The sequence below is a fragment of the Aptenodytes forsteri genome, unplaced genomic scaffold (assembly GCF_000699145.1).
Source record: "Aptenodytes forsteri isolate BGI_AS27 unplaced genomic scaffold, ASM69914v1 Scaffold299, whole genome shotgun sequence".
NCBI lineage: Eukaryota > Metazoa > Chordata > Aves > Sphenisciformes > Spheniscidae > Aptenodytes > Aptenodytes forsteri.
In genome coordinates, this window is record NW_008794154.1 from 1,186,112 (window position 1) to 1,202,330 (window position 16,219).

General features: G+C 39.8%; 1 protein-coding gene across 1 annotated transcript in view; it reads left to right on the forward strand.

The window, feature by feature from the left end:
• The first annotated feature begins 71 nt into the window (after positions 1–71).
• Positions 72–16,219, forward strand: part of PPM1L (protein phosphatase, Mg2+/Mn2+ dependent 1L) — a 114,140-nt gene continuing 97,992 nt past the window's right edge. Inside the window, exon 1 of the mRNA XM_009278931.2 lies at positions 72–529. Coding sequence (XP_009277206.1) covers positions 131–529 — 399 coding nt within the window. The 5' untranslated portion in view covers positions 72–130. The remainder of the gene's footprint in view (positions 530–16,219) is intronic.

A 16,219-nucleotide genomic window follows, 5' to 3' on the forward strand; every position in this document is an offset into this window, starting at 1 on the left:
CGGGACTCGGGCTGCCCGCCCGCCGGCTGCGCCCCAGCGGAGCATGCACTGACTCGCTGCCTCGGCTCAGAGCCATCCCGGCCCCCGGGTGCGCGTTGCATGGTGTGGGGATACACGGTCTCGATAATAAATGATAGAGGATACAATGACTTTGCTGTCTCTGCTGGGTCGGATCATGCGTTACTTCTTGCTTAGACCGGAGACCCTGTTCTTGCTGTGCATCAGCCTGGCCCTGTGGAGTTATTTCTTCCACACGGATGAGGTGAAAACCATTGTTAAGTCCAGCAGGGATGCGGTGAAGATGGTGAAGGGCAAGGTGGCCGAGATCATGCAGAATGACAGGCTCGGGGGGCTAGACGTGCTGGATGCAGAGTTCTCCAAGACCTGGGAGTTCAAGAGCCACAACGTGGCTGTCTACTCCATCCAAGGCCGGAGGGATCACATGGAGGACAGGTTCGAAGTAATCACTGACCTGGTGAACAAGACTCACCCCTCCATCTTCGGGATATTTGATGGGCACGGAGGAGAGGCAAGTGCTCAGCTGGAAAAACAAGCAAACAAAAAAAAAAGGGGTGGGGGGTTTTGTGCGGTTATCTTGAGACATTGTTTGGGGTGTTGTTCCTTGGGGCTTGGGGTTTGGGTGGGGGAAGTCTCTAAATAGGGAGAGGGAGCAATACTCAATACTCTTTATCTCTCATTACCCCTTCCATGATCGGCACGGTATAAATGTGTTTATACCCCCTCTACGGTTACAGGGCAAGGAATGGACGTGTTTTCACTCACCGGGTTTGTGCGGTTATCTTGAGACATTGTTTGGGGTGTTGTTCCTTGGGGTTTTTTTGGGGGGTGGGGGAAGTCTCTAAATAGGGAGAGGGAGCAATACTCCATTCCCTTTATCTCTCATTACCCCTTCCATGATCGGCACGGTATAAATGTGTTTATACCCCCTCTGCCCTTTACAATAGTAAAGGTTTAATTCAAGTAAAAGCCGTTGGAGGTGGCTCTTACGTGTGTGGAATAACGATGATGAGCACAAACTCCCTGGAGTCATCTTTTGTTACAGCAAAGTGTGGTGTGATCTGATTTTGGCACAGGGCTGGTCTCCCCCTCCTGTCAGGAGCTGTACTCATCGGCAGTGGTTAGAGAGGAGTCCTCTTAAAGGCAGGCTGTGTGCAGCCTTAAAGCTGGTATGCGTAAAACGTGTCTTCGCAGTAATTCACTCTCCTGTGAAGACCAGCGAGTCACTGAGAATGAGTATTGTGTTTGTGAATTGCACGTAGTTTTTAAGTCATTACAACTGTGCTGTCATACTTCTCCCCTCCCTAGTAAAAAGCCAGGAAAACTGTCATTTTGAAACTTTCTGGTGTTTAACCTCTTAACTTTTTTAGGGAGGGTGATTTCCTTTAGGTTGTGCTATGTAATTAGTATTACAGCTTGATGGGATACTTCCTTTATTACAGATGACAAATGTGGAAACTATAGCTTCCTCTTCATTTAGTATTGTGGTGCTGCCACGTAGCTTTTTGTATAGCACAAAGCACATGTTTCATAACTGTGCAACTGTGGAAAAGGACAAAGAACTTGTCCTTGTGTGACAAATTAGCTCTAGCAACCATTATGTTGGGTATGAGATTACCTTACGGGTTTTGCTGGAATGATGGAAGCTGGAGAGAAATGTTGAAGTTTTTCATGTAAGTGCTCCTGCCGAGGAGGGGTAAGGCAGCAAGAGAGCTTGGGTGTTCCTCCAGCTGCTTTCACAGACCAAGTGGTCAAAGTCCTTCCTAGAAAAGCATTGGCAGTGACCAGACACTAATGGAGCACAAGGATGACAGCTGCTGCCCCTCTAAACCTGTAAGTGCTGCCTGAAAAATCCAGGCCTTAGGCACATAATCAAAAAGCTGCTCTTCTGCTGCCTGCACGGTTGTAAAGAGAGTCAGTTGTCTATCCTACTGTGGTCTCACAGTGTCTAGCGTTTTGCCCCCTATAAAATAATGCAAACACTTCGGCTATTGAAAATTGTCGGCTTCATAAAAAATTCTGGTCGTGAACCTGTTTTCCTTTTTATGTCTGATTTCAACTGGGGCACAGTTGTGCCAATTCTTACTGGCATACTTGTGCCGGTTCACTATTCCTTGGCCTTTGAGGAATACAGGTAGAAATGTGTATGTATCGCAAACTGGTACACATCTCCTGAAGGAATATTAGCTCTGATCAGTGTATTTGATACATCTGGCTCTTTTGTTTTCTGAGGCTTTGGATGGAATGTGCTTGTGCTCTGTCTTTTGCCTTCTTCCCCCTTGTTTAAACTGACATTTTTCCTTGTCTGAACTGATCAGCCAAAACAAGTTTGCAGGAATATGTGTGTCGTGTTTTTGAACAGTATTATGAGATTGTTACAGATACAAGTATGATATACATGCTTAAACTGTGGCATTGTGAAAGGGGTATCTTATTTCTTTCTTTAATTTTGTATCATGTTATGTATTTTGCCCTACACTTGATTGCAAATTTAGTATATTAAATAATCCATAGCTAACACAGAGAATAGCTAAGTGACAAGAATGTGCCCTATGTATATATTTTGCTTGTTTGTTTTGTTGTGGATCTTGGAATTACATCCATAAGATATATTAATGATAATACTGGATCTGTGGAAAGCTCATTTGTCTTTTGTATTGTGATTCCTCAGAACTTGCTCTAATTGATTCAGTGACAAAGTATGAGGCTTTTATATGAGGCCTGTCATTTTGAAAGGTTCAGCAGATCTCTCTCCAAACCTTACTAAAGTTAATATTTTAAAAGTATCTAGTATCTCTTATTTATCTTTCTAATGAAATCCCCAGATGTTCTTAGTGGCCTTTACTCCTACAAAAATAGGTGCCTAATCATTCAGGACATAACTAGTTTCTAGCTTTAGACTTTATCTAAAACTGATCAGAAGAGCATGAACTGTGTGCTGTGCATACAGCAAAAAATAAATTACGAAAAATAGGTTTTAATCTAAGCAGCTTTTGTAGTTTTGAGTAGAAAAGAGAGGAGAGAAAAGAAATAGCAAAAATTAATGCTCTTATTTAATCTGTAGTGTATAGTACTAAATTTCAGGTCTCTGAATTGGTTTTCTGGATGTCTTATTTTTTTTTTTTTTTTTTTAGAAAGATAAATGACTCTGGGAAACACGTTACCGACATATGTAGCAAAGTTTTTGTGAAGATAAAATTTCCATATGGGCTCCCATTAAATTTCTTTATGTGTATTTAGAGAACAAAGAACTGCTGATCTCTGGAGTTACATGTGAAACAAACTGTTCTATATGGGGAAAAATTGTTTTTCCAAACAGACAATACCACAAATGAGATGCTAGATTAATTCTTTCCAGCTTTATACAAGGGAGTGTGTCTCCATTAATTACTTCCTGCCATATCATGTTGAAGTGGAAGGATAGAGAAGCATGATTCAAGTAATATGAATTACTGTGTAGTGCTAATTTATGAAGATTTCTGGGTTTTGCTTCAATCTTGCCAACATTTTGCATAAATTCTACTTTTCTGTTATGTCATTTCCTCTTCCATCTTACAGTTTTAGCCTGTTGGCAGCCATTTACTTAAATTTTGTGGCTGGCTTGGTGAGAAAGCAATAAGCAAAAATAATTACTAATGCTCTGTGTTACAGCTAAGAATCTGGTGTGCTGCTGCAATTACTTGTTAAAGGCAATAATATTTCAGAGATAAAACTCGATACATGGTGTGCAGTGCAGTCTTCCTTTTATAAAAAGTTAGTTTGTTTCTTGAAGATTGAATAATAATAATAATGCAGAACAGGTAGAGGGCAAAGAAGTAGACTTAGAAAGAATGAAGAGAAGTTTCTGCCTGTTGTCTCACTGAATGACTTTGGCCAAAGGAGTCTTCAAGGTGATCTAACTTAGAATCAAAAAAGAAGAGAAGAAAGTATTTGTCCGTTCTCTCATCAGCTTCTTTATTAGGCTTAAAGGTGGCTTGAGTGCTTCTCCCCCCCCCCTTCCCTTTTTCCTTTATTTAGAAGTTTTGGGGCTGCCTAGACTGGAAGATTGAGAAGTGGCAAACTACATAAATGATAAAAAAAACAAACAATGAGCTTGAAAGCTGAGCAAACAAACGGATGGATGCTTAATCAGAATGATTTAACTATTTTAACTAGCATTTACTAAAGGGTTCTTTTCTCAAATATTTAAGGTTTAAGCACGCAGTTTAATGAGATCTCAGTATTAGACAAGAACAAAGTAGCTCAGCTACCATCTGCAGTTTTATGGTTATGGCCATGTTGCGTATCATTGTTTTTTCCTAACCCTATGAGGTGAAGACTTTAAAAATAATTATAGTAATAGATAGTACCTTATATGCTGCCTGTGCTTGTTTGTAGTTGTAAACTGATGTGGATAACAATGGTGGGAAATTAAAGCTCAGTAACTGTATCATAAAAAATGTCTTGCTCTTTTTATTTCTCTTAGCCTCCTTAAATAGGAACATGGCAAGGCTTGTTCCTTATGATCTGTAGGTGTGGATAAGAGCATTTTGCATGATATAATTGTTTTTTAGAGTTGCTGATATAGTGTTGCAGTATGTGAAATACACCTTTTTATTTTTATTCGTAGTGTAGGGAAAGATTGGGGAGCTTAAATGTGAAAGGAGGCAATTTGCTGTATAAATGGCTAATGTTTTTAACCACATACAGAATCACATAATGCTTTGTGTGCCACAGGACCTTGAAATCAGTAGTACAAACTGTTGGCAGAAGTTTCTGGTTACTGATTAACTTACAAAGACAAAAAAAAAAAGGAAAGGTCAGAAGATAATGGTGAGAGTCCTTACTAGCGTTGTCTGAGACTATGGAAACATGAATGCTGAGGTAAGGCCTGGAGAAGAGAGCACTGTGCCAGCTGTGTTGAAATGAGCCTGCTGTGCTTTTATTTTAAATGAAACACAGGTACTTGAAAGCATGATTAGTTCCTCCCTGATTCATTGGGGTGAATTTGCTGTCGTCTTCAGGCCCGCTGCAACAAACAAGTTGCCGCGAGGTTAGGTTGGGAGGGGAACTTCTGAAATGCTGCGTACCATGGTAATAGCTCATGTGCATAATATGAGATGACTTAGTCCTCAGTGAAGGCGAATGGGTAAACTACCATAAATTTACCAAACTTGTGAGGATATGGCAGAGCAGCTGTAAATCATACTGTCAGAATAGGATGTAGTGTCTGTACACTTGTGTTCATACCAATTAACATGATTTTTAACCCCTTCACAAACTGATGACCTGAACTCACCTGGGTGTAGGCTGTGCTATGATGATGAGCATCTTCTCAGGCATTGCTAGGGGGAAATTTATTCCATTTAATTGGAAATGATAGGTGACGGAAGATAATGTTTGCTTTCTACCAAATATGAACTAATGAGCTAATATTTTTATTTTGGTGATCTTTGGATTTTTTCTTTTTTCTTAGTTTCTGATCCTAATAGCAGAAGGTGTTTATGCTGTGTTGAAAAAAGAGAAAGCTAACAATTTTGTTTTTTTTCTAAATTTATCCAGATCTGCTAATTCTAATTCAAAACCTGTTCCTCTGATACTGAACTACTCAAGCAAACTTAGTGATGAAAATTTATCTACCATACTTTTGAGTAAAGGCCATTAAGGATTAATGGCTTGAGATTTTATAAAATACAAGAATAAATCAAACAACAGCTTTGAGTTTTTATGGATGTGATAACCTAGGAAGATAATGTTTGCTTTCTACCAAATATGAACTAATGAGCTAATATTTTTATTTTGGTGATCTTTGGATTTTTTCTTTTTTCTTAGTTTCTGATCCTAATAGCAGAAGGTGTTTATGCTGTGTTGAAAAAAGAGAAAGCTAACAATTTTGTTTTTTTTCTAAATTTATCCAGATCTGCTAATTCTAATTCAAAACCTGTTCCTCTGATACTGAACTACTCAAGCAAACTTAGTGATGAAAATTTATCTACCATACTTTTGAGTAAAGGCCATTAAGGATTAATGGCTTGAGATTTTATAAAATACAAGAATAAATCAAACAACAGCTTTGAGTTTTTATGGATGTTATAACCCCTAGTTGTAGTGAAGTCTTTGAGGCTTTGCAGTTTTTAAAAAGAAACTGCTGGGATGGTTTTCCTTTTATAGTAATTTCCTTCAGTTTCTAATCTAGAATCTTCTGCAAAGTGCCTACATGTTTGAATAAATATTTACATAGGTAAGGTCATGTTGATATGCAAGTCTCAAATCTGCTTATAAATTCCACAGGAGTAGCCTAAAATACAAGCCAAAATGACATATAGGAACATTTCTGTCATTTTTGTTTAGTTTATCCAAGTTTTAATTCTTGGATATCATGTTACAGGGTTATGATTTTCACCCTGCAAAACCACGCTTATTTGATTTTTACGTCTACATTATATGCTCATTTGCTTTACAAAACTGTGACTTAAAATTGAATAAAATGGTGTAAAAATACATAATTGGAAGTAGGAGCTCTTATCGCTGCCATTCACAGCTGTATCATTGGGTGTAGAATTGAGTCTTTTTCAATTTTTATAGAAATCAAAAAGTCAATTAATTTTAAATGTAGTCTGTCAGCTTAGCTTGGATCGGTGCTTCCATGTTTGAGCACACAGGCAGCCAACTGATTGCCACTGGTTTAATTAAATCAATTTTGATTCTTAGATGCTTTCAGATTATGAAAGTCATTTAAGTTTCTCCGTGAACTTGAGTAAGTCAGATTACTCCATAGGAAGTGTTTGTGTGCGTGCTCTTGCTGCGTGGTTGATGCTCAGCAGCTTATCCATCGCTGTAGATGGGGAGGATATTTCACAGCTACCAAACAAGAATGTTCAGACCACAGTTGTTAGAGTGCCTGACGCTTTTTAACTTGATACCCTGTGGTAGCACTCCTGGGGCCACGTCCTTAGATACATAAGCAATCTCTAAAGACAGATCAAGGCTCAGAAATGAGCAACATCTTAAATTGCTTAAAAATGTGCTGATTTATGCTACTGATACAGCTTACCACACAACATAGGCAATGGTGAAGACTTGTTAGCTAGTCCTGCTTAACTTAGTGCTTAACCTGGACAATAATAAACAAATTTAAATACAGTTTTGGGGCAGTAGGATTTTGATTCCGTTCTGCAGGTCAGGAACTTGGATATTTTTGTGTTTAATAGTGTGAGAGAGAAAACTCAGATTCTTCTGTCACGTGGGGTTAGTTAAAACAGCAGATTGCTCTAGCTCTGTCTTGAGTGTCATGCTTTCAGTAGCTCTTTTGGACCAGAGTAGTATTTCTCCTTCCTCCCTGTTGCTAGAGATCCAAATATTTATGGTGTAAATTGTTCCTTAAAACTGAGTTTTGGCTTCTGGCAGTTCCTTTTTTTTAAACAAGCTCCTGGTATATGGACGCTTTGTTTTGCTGCTGTCTAGTTTTTGCTGGTGGCTGCAATTTTCTACAGCAGTCTTGGCCCTGTAGGAAGGCCCCGTGCTAGTTGCTGGGTTCCCATGCATCGGATCTGGCAACTCTAAATTTTCCCTTGCTCTCAGGACTTTTCAGCCCTGTCCCTCTTCATCTGGCCCATGTAGCGTGCTTCCTCAGTGCATACATATTGCCTTCACGAAAGTGAAACTACGGGCAGTGCTGCACCTTTGCCTCATCCCCAGGAGCCTTTGAACATGCTGATCTCTTCGGAAATGGTCATGCGTGAGATCGGTCAAGTTTTGTGAGCCAGAAAGGCAATCCAAAGGTATCTGGCACTAATGTTTCTTGGGTCTCGAAGTCCAGGGCTTGCTCTTCACTTTAAGCACAGCATAGATACTGATAGATCTGGAAAAAGGAATAAAATGCTTATATACTCCTTCTGTAGTGCCCTTTGGTTTGAATCTACGCCCTTGAAAGGAGAGTTCCCAAAACTAATTTAAGGGCAGCAGCTGCTATAATTATGCATAGAAAGTCATATGCCACTAGCTCCACTTCTTCACTGTAATATTTGTTAAAACCTTAAAGTTTAAGCGAACTGACTCACCCTTTGGACCCTACTGCCATCCTCCCTACTCTGTGCTCCCACAAAGCAAGCCTCCTCACCCACACGCACATGTCCCCTGCTGTCCAGGCAATTTTGTGACCATGCTTTTCTACCTGAGCATCCCATGAACCTTACACCTTCATCCATTCAGGGGATGCTCTACCTCAACAAGCTGTGCTCTGTTTGCCCATGCCAGCCCTTGGGTCTTTGCACCAGGTAGGTGCTTGTGTGTGCTGGGACCCAAGCAGACCCAGGAGGACCTGTACAGCGGTGCTGGGGTGCTCAGCCTGCGTCTCAGGCAGGATGCCAAAGACAAGCAGTAATATGAGCTGTTGCTGTTCATACCGTGTGGCACATCCATGCTGATTAAAATGATCTGCATGTTCCTAGCAGGGTGCGTGCGTGCCCCAGTTTGAAAACCTCTGTAACAAGTTTGGGAATGTATGCCCTGTGCCACTGCCTTCTGAAATAGGGAATAGGTATGAGTGAGGCTCTTTTTTCTTTAAAACAGCTTTTATAACTACAAGTTCCTTTCGGCTGGTGACTTCCTAGTCAGGTGCACCTTATCATCAATGTTCACCATCAGTGGCTCTGTTACTAGATACCAGTCCAGCTGGACAGACCAGTTCCTCTGGCTCATGGCCAGCCCAAGAGATCTTCCATGTAAAAGAAGGTCATGAAGATTTAATGACCCTTTGTCTTCATTAGCCCTGTAGAGTTTTGGTTCACCCTGAAGATAATAAGGCAACAAAGATGACAGATAAGACAAGTCCAAAAGGAGTTTCCATCCTGACAAAGATGTACATAGAGACAGCTTGTGATCTCCAGGCCATTGTACGTGGTATGCAGAATCAGTAGTTGCAACAAGTTGGAGATTCTTTTGGGCTGTCTGTGTGCTTTTACTCCTGTTGTTTAGCTAGTGTTAAACACTTCAGCTAGTGTTTTTGTTAAAGCAGTTTAAAACTTACAGCCAAATGTAGAGATTTCATCTGAAAGCAGCATAGCTTTAAAAAAAATGTAAATTTAATTGCAGTTTACAAGAAAAAAGATTTGCAGATGCCAGAATACTAATAAATACTCAAGTCAGGGTAAGCAGGGGAGACTGGTGAGAGTGTGTAAATTGTAGTTTAAATAACTGCCCATTTATGCCGTAAGGCCTGATATTTAGATGGCAAAGCTGTTCCTGATCTGGTATAAGTGAACTATCTTGATCACATTCAAGAAAAAAAGAACAGAAAGTACTTGTTAAGACTAGGCTTTCAGGTCTAGAGTAATTTGCAGGCCATAAAATAACCTGAATGGAAAAATCTACCTTCCTTTCTACTCTTGTAGAAAAGTCATTCTGGAAAAGTAGCTGTCTGGTGGTTACATATGGCACTGATCTGGGAGGGGCTTGGGGTCCGGGGAGAGCAGTGTCCAAGTTGTCGTGTGATAAGCAAAGTGGACAAGGGGAGAGGAGGAAGCATCGTTCTTTCGGTTGGGTGCCATAATGAACTTCTGAGAGCTGCGTGGCAGCACAGAGTACCAATCCTACTGCTGCTGATACAAATTGATTATGATGCTGAAACATTGCCAGCTCTCATCATCTCCGACCTTGTCTGATTCACAGCTGTGTGAGCAGCTGACATCTCCAGCCAGACAATCAAAGTACGTGTTTTAACTGCTAAACCACAATGCAATTATCCATAGCACGTCATGTCGGCAAACCTCAAAGCTCCCCTGGAGAAATGAGCATTTATTTGCATTTACTTTCAGCACTAAAATGTTATCCCTTGCAAATTTTCTCATTGTCATAAATGTTGAAAAGGCTTATTTGTTTTTCAAAATCCCCTTCAGGGGTAAACATTTGATTTTATTAAGTTCTGTTATAATAGCTGAAACTGTCATACAGTACTGCTTTCAATCAATACGCTTTTTAATGTAATAAATCTCTTTACTTTTTCATTCTCTACCAGATAGAAAACTGCTGGAGGGCATGAAACATTTCTTCTGTTAAGTGAAAGTGCGTGGCCCATAATATAGTTCTCTGGTGTGCCATGGCTCGCTTGCATTTCTTTAAACTTGCATTTTAAATGGGAACATGATTTATTTGCAGGTAGTCTACGCATGGACTGCACCACAGAATTGTCTAAACTTTCCCTGAAATGTGTGTTTCCTCCAAACACACACTGAAGCTGAGGTATTGAAATATCTGATTGTGATCAGCATTAAATAAAATGTCTATCCAAGGCTGTGTGCTTCAGGAATGGAAACTTAGTGTGGGAGTAGGAGGAAGGGGAGGACAAAACGTGCTTGTCTCCTTAGTTTTCTTAATGTTTATACCCCTGAGCTTTCATTCACTTTCCTGCGTTGGAGTGTGAATGTGTTTTTTCTAATTTTTCTAGCTTTTTTAAAAAAATTTATTACTTAGGTCTTTTTAGAGATGTATAGGACACTATGTAGGTTGCAGAAGGTGTTTTTAATGTTTTTTTTTAATCTGACATATATGCAATGTGGTTACAGTGGGTTTATTTCTGCTGAGAAGCGGTGAAGTTGGTTAAGAGTCTTGATGATCCCACTGAACAAAACTAGTATATTCATTAGATATTTACTCCTCATCATCCCACGTTTGGCCCTTTACTGGTATGGAAGAAAAGGGAAATCACACATAGAGAAGTAGGAAAATAATAATATAATATATTATTATTTTATAATAATATAATAATACAGAGTAGATAAAAACAGCCTCTAGCTCACAAGGAGGAGAGAAGCAGCAACGCTGGGAAGGAGACAATCTCATTTCCCCAGAAGGGGCGTTAACTGGGAGACGCCAAACTGACCAAAGTCATACGTAGGATTTCAGTACATGTAGATGGTTGTATTATAACTCATGTTCTCCTATAATTGAGATTAAACACAATTTTGTTGTGAAAGGCCTGTGATAATGATCACCTGATACTGGGATCATGATGCTCAGCACACCTGATCACAGCTGCTGATGTGAGGAGTAAGCCCACTTATCTGTGGGCAGGATGCTGCTGGGATTCCCACTGGGGAGAGGTGAAGGTGAGTGACCTTGCGCTACGTGCTTGGAGATGTAGTTAACTCTGAACCATGACAAGGAAAGTAAATTTTTACTAACTGCTTGGAAAAAAGCTGTTGCTACCTTTTCTGGTCATGCAATTGAAAGCATCCAGTGTTCTTACTGGAATAACAAGGCGCAGGGACTCCAACGCAGGAAAGGGGTGAGGGAGACAAGAAATGGAGCTTGGGACTTGAAGACAAGAATGTGAGTAGAGGAGAAAAGGGAGAATAGTGTGTGTTTTTGCATCATAGCTTGCCTTAATTTTAGATTGCTGTAAGACTGGACGTATTTAATAACAATCTGTCCTAGCAAGATCACCAGGCAGCTATAGGAAAACTACTGTCAATTTCAATGTACCATTGTTTATATACTGCCTGAGATCCAAAATCAGAGAGATGTATGTGTAAGGGTTATTTCTGTGGTTTAGGATGAATGCTGTTTTATCTCTCTCTGTGCGTGTTTGAGAGAAACAGAGAGCGTGAGTGTGCATTTTGGCAGCGTTTCTTTATGGCTCTTGAAAGACCACTAACAGTTTTGTAACTCTGGATGCTCTGAAAACTAAACTTTGCCCTCTTTGTTTCTACTGACGGTCACTGGTTTGCTGGCACGTATCGACAGTCCTTATTGCTTAGGACTTAGAGAACAAAATGTAGGACCAGCTGCCTGTTTCATAGTGCCAACTGGCATCGACGTGTCAGAGAAGAGCTCCAAGCAGCCCCTCTTCTTGCTTATGTTTCATGCATAAATAGTAATGTGAGGTGCTACATTAATTTACGAAGAGATTGGAATGACAGACTTCATTTTGCAAAATGTTTTATGCTTTCATATAAAATACATCACATAAGTTTGACTTTTTTAAAAAGGGACTTGCCTTACACTACTATTACAGTAGTGGTTTTGGAAGGCAAAGTAGAGTGAGTGAATTCTCTGTGGATGAATGTTGCATAAAAGATTTGTAATCTTTGGCAATTAGAAAATTGTTGCTGAGGTTAATGGTGATATTATTTTTAACTTTGAGGGCAAGAGCAATCTCCTGCCTCCGGGATGGAATTATTTTAATCAGTGCTTTAAATAAGCATTTTCTGTGATGGTTTAAATTGACAAACATTTAAGGCACCAACCTGAGTTGTTTTTTTTTTTTTTGCTTGAGTATTTATTTTAGCAATTATGTATCCTGATATACCAATTCACATTTATTTTTATTTTGTATTTTTTCTGAAAAGGAGAATGGTATTTACTATCAATTTTTGCTTTGGTGAGATTTTTTTTGCCCTGTTTTTGTGTGGATATCGTAACTGTAAATAAGAGGCCAAATAACGTATCTACATTTATTAGAAGTTATTGAATGATTTGCATCTAGAACTAATTGTACACAACGTTTTAAGCCCCTGGAGGGTGAACTGATTTGAGACACACTTCTGGGACTTTTAAGGTTGGTTTTGTGATGGAGGTCCTCTTACCAAGCATGTCTTCCTGAGACCTGGACTCAGTGGCCAGATTGTCCGTGATGAGGTCAGGTACCGTCTCCTCAGACTCCAGTTATAACTTGAATTAGAGCAGGACAGACAAGAATTAGAGGTAATTCTACCTGATCAAGCTAACCTACCACTTCTTCAAAGAGAATGGTGATAAGATAGTCAATAATTTCAAAACCCCCACATTTTTTTCCTGCTTAGGAGAACCTGCTATCCTGTAAGGTATTCTTTGTTAGAATATTGGTGTCCTCATCTAAATCTGTGCTGAGGCTCTGTCCTAGTGGCTCTGGTAGGAGATGGTACCTTGATATTACCAGTTCAGTAACTATTTTTCTTCAACCTTCAGAGGCAAATATGTGCTGTTTCTAATCTATTATTTTAATTAGTTATCTTGTTAAGGTGATAAATTATATTCTCAGGCTTTGAGATATAAATTTTGTTAATAGTTTTATTTTTAAATAACATTTTTTTTTAAAAAAACAACTTTTGTCTAACTTACCTGCCTCCTTGTAAAGAACAGTGCTTGTCTGTCTGGTAGTGTTGTATAGCAGCTCAAGACGGTAGCTGCATACTGGTTCATGTTGCAGGTCTGCATGTGGTGACAAGAAAAATACTCTTAAGTAAATTGGAGTGTCTCTTGGGATGTGTTGGGTTTCGCACTCCACACTTTTAAGTTGCATGTGTTGGAGTTTGTATATTCTAAAGTGTTGATGTAAACTTTCAAGACTGGAGATTGAGATAGCTGCTTCTAATAAACTATAAACAACATTATGATGCCATGGCAGAAGAGCCAAAAGAAAGTGTATCCAGCTGCATATTGGAATTAGTTGTTTCAAATGTAGTTTTTAAAAGCTTTTTTGGCATGCGGGTTGTGCGTCTCTTATAAAGGAAAAACCTGACTGTGAAGGAAGATGAAAATTATGTTGATGAACAATATGAAAGGCCATAACCTCAAACCTATTATAGTGAAGAGAGATATTTTTACTGGAATGTTTTGTTACTGAGTTTCCCAGCACTCCCAATTGATAGGAGAGTTAAATACAATTTCAGTGACAAACACTGAGACTTTTTTTTATATACAAATTGAAAACTTAGCATGTTGTCTGTCACAGTGGCTTTAAGTTGACTTCACTGTGCTTCTGATTCAAGGTATTTCAAAAGTGTGTCATGCAAGCATATTATACCTCTGTGAACAGGTGTTTTCAGATCATTTTACAGGCTTAAATTTCTGTTTATGTCCCTTGGCTGATCTGATACACGTCAGTAACACAAACTGAAAATAGAACTTTATAGTCCCCCTGTCCTTTTCTTCCAGGTGCAACTGCTCCTTTTTTCTCTCCATCAGACACCAACATCGTTAACTGTGTGCCTTCCATTATTTAATGTAACACCATCACCTACCTGCTGGGTTTTGCAGTCTTCAGTTTCTTTTCTTAATGTGGTTATCAAGAAAGTAACGGCACCTAAGACCCAGCAGCATCAATGCTTATTTCATATCTGTACTGTGGATCTTAGCAGTCATCTTTCATGCCAGAATAATGTTATTGATGTGTCCCTGTGAAAAACCCTGATTTGAACCTGGGGCAAGCTCTGTGCTACTGTTTGTCATATTTTAAATGAATTCTTTCAGCATTTTGTTGTGAAACAAATTTTTGGTTTAAAAAGTGACCTAAATAGCAAGGCATGAGTGCGAGAAGATGGCCAGCTGTTAGCATAGCTGGTCACTGACCAGCTCTGTTGGACATGACAAGGTTGAGGACCACAGCTGGTTTCCTGTTAAGTAAACTGCCAGTCCCAGTGCCTGATTTGATAGCAGAAACTCGCTGTGGATGTCATGAACTCATCACGCACATGACCTGTGAGTCTGGCACTTCATCAGTCATCTCTGGAGCTGGAGGGGGTTTGCCTGGCAGTTTCAGGAGACCCAAGCATGTAACCATTTAACTGAATTAACCCCCAGAGCTTCCAGCCCTTATCTACTGTGTTGGGGGAGAAGCTGAACTTAAACTTTGTGCTCACCTGCTTCTCTGGAAGGGGGACTTGGTGTTCCCTTTCTTTGCCAACAAGAGTTCTTCAGTGTAGGGAACTAATGGCAAGACTTGAAAACTTAGCATAATTTGTCCTCTCTTGAGCAACATAAAGGAGAGTCACTGCAAGCAATCTATCGCTGCTTGCAATTTAACTGCTGCAGGTGTTGTAGCGTGGGTTCCTGAGGCAGTACTCTTTCTTCTCTCTAATTTTCTTGTGTTGAGAGTTAAATAAATGCCTGGAAGACTAAAATCTTCTGGAAGCTTTTGATCCAGGAGACCAACTTCTAAGAGGGTGGGGATGTGAACACAGCAGTGATGTGGAGGCTGAAAGTGAGTAAAGGTAATGTTTTCTGATTTAAATAAGGAAAGAAAAGTTAAATTAGGGAACATAGGGGGTTTATTCTTTTCATGAAAATGCCCCAGAAGATCTAGTTAAGTGTTTCTGGTTTTGACTTTCAAAGTTACGTTAATAAAGCATTGAAGACCGCCTGATCTTTCTTGAATTGAAGTGCTGTATCGCAAGAAAATTGCCCTTAGCAGTGAGGGGTCTTTCAAGGTGAAGAGGGATGAGTTGGGAACAATAAAAGGAAATCAAATGAATTAAAATGGGAGTGGGGTGTCTGTGTTTTACCATGCCTCTGTATAGCCACATGAGGAGGGGAAAACAAATGAACCAAATGAAGAAAGTGCGTGTATACCCCAGCTGAACAGGGATCTTACTGTTGCCTAAAGCATATAGCTTAAACAGCTCCACACCACTGGAAAGAACCTGTAGGCATTATTTTTGTGCAGCAAGAATTAGTGAGATACTTTTAAAAATTAAAAAAAAAGAGAGAATGATGAGTGCTCAAAAGGAGCAAGTATGTAAATGTTTTGTAGGGAGAAGTAATTAGTGGTAGGAATGAGCTAGTGCCCAGGCCCTGAGCTGCCAGAGAATCCAGATTCCCCAATAAACAGTTTCAAAATGCATCACCAGTGCCTTCTCTACTTCAATCATTAAGCTGTAATACCCAAGAACTTATTCAAATGTCAGAGTTCAAGAGCCTGTCATGAAACTGTCTTTATAGGAAGAAAATGAGTCAAAACACTCCAGGAAAGCTTTTTTTGCTAATGTATCTCTGCAGATGTCTGTGTCCTGGGGAGCACAGTTCCCAATGATTTACGTTAGGAGTTTGTGTGAGCACCTCTTTGCATCTGGATTTTGAAAGCTCTGGCCCCGGATTCACATGGGCATACACAGGTGCACAGACGCCTGGAGGGAACTCCAGCAGTGGTGTAGCACTGGCAGTGCTCCGTAAGTGCTCTGCAGTTTTTCTTCTAACTCTCTAGCTATGCTGCTCTAGGTTGATAAATTAGGGAAGGATCCCGGCTGCTTTAGGAGTTATCAGTGTTCCCTGCACTGCAGTAGGAGATACGAGGCCAGTGTTGCCTTGACCTGTCCCTGTTGTGCGACCTTACTATTTCAAATGTGAGAATTTTCAATATTTGAGACCATTTGAACCACTTGGAATTAGTAAATATGTTAATGATCTCTTCTTTGCATGAACTTAAAAAGAGCAGAGCTGTTTTAAATTACAGTGGAATTCCAAAGGG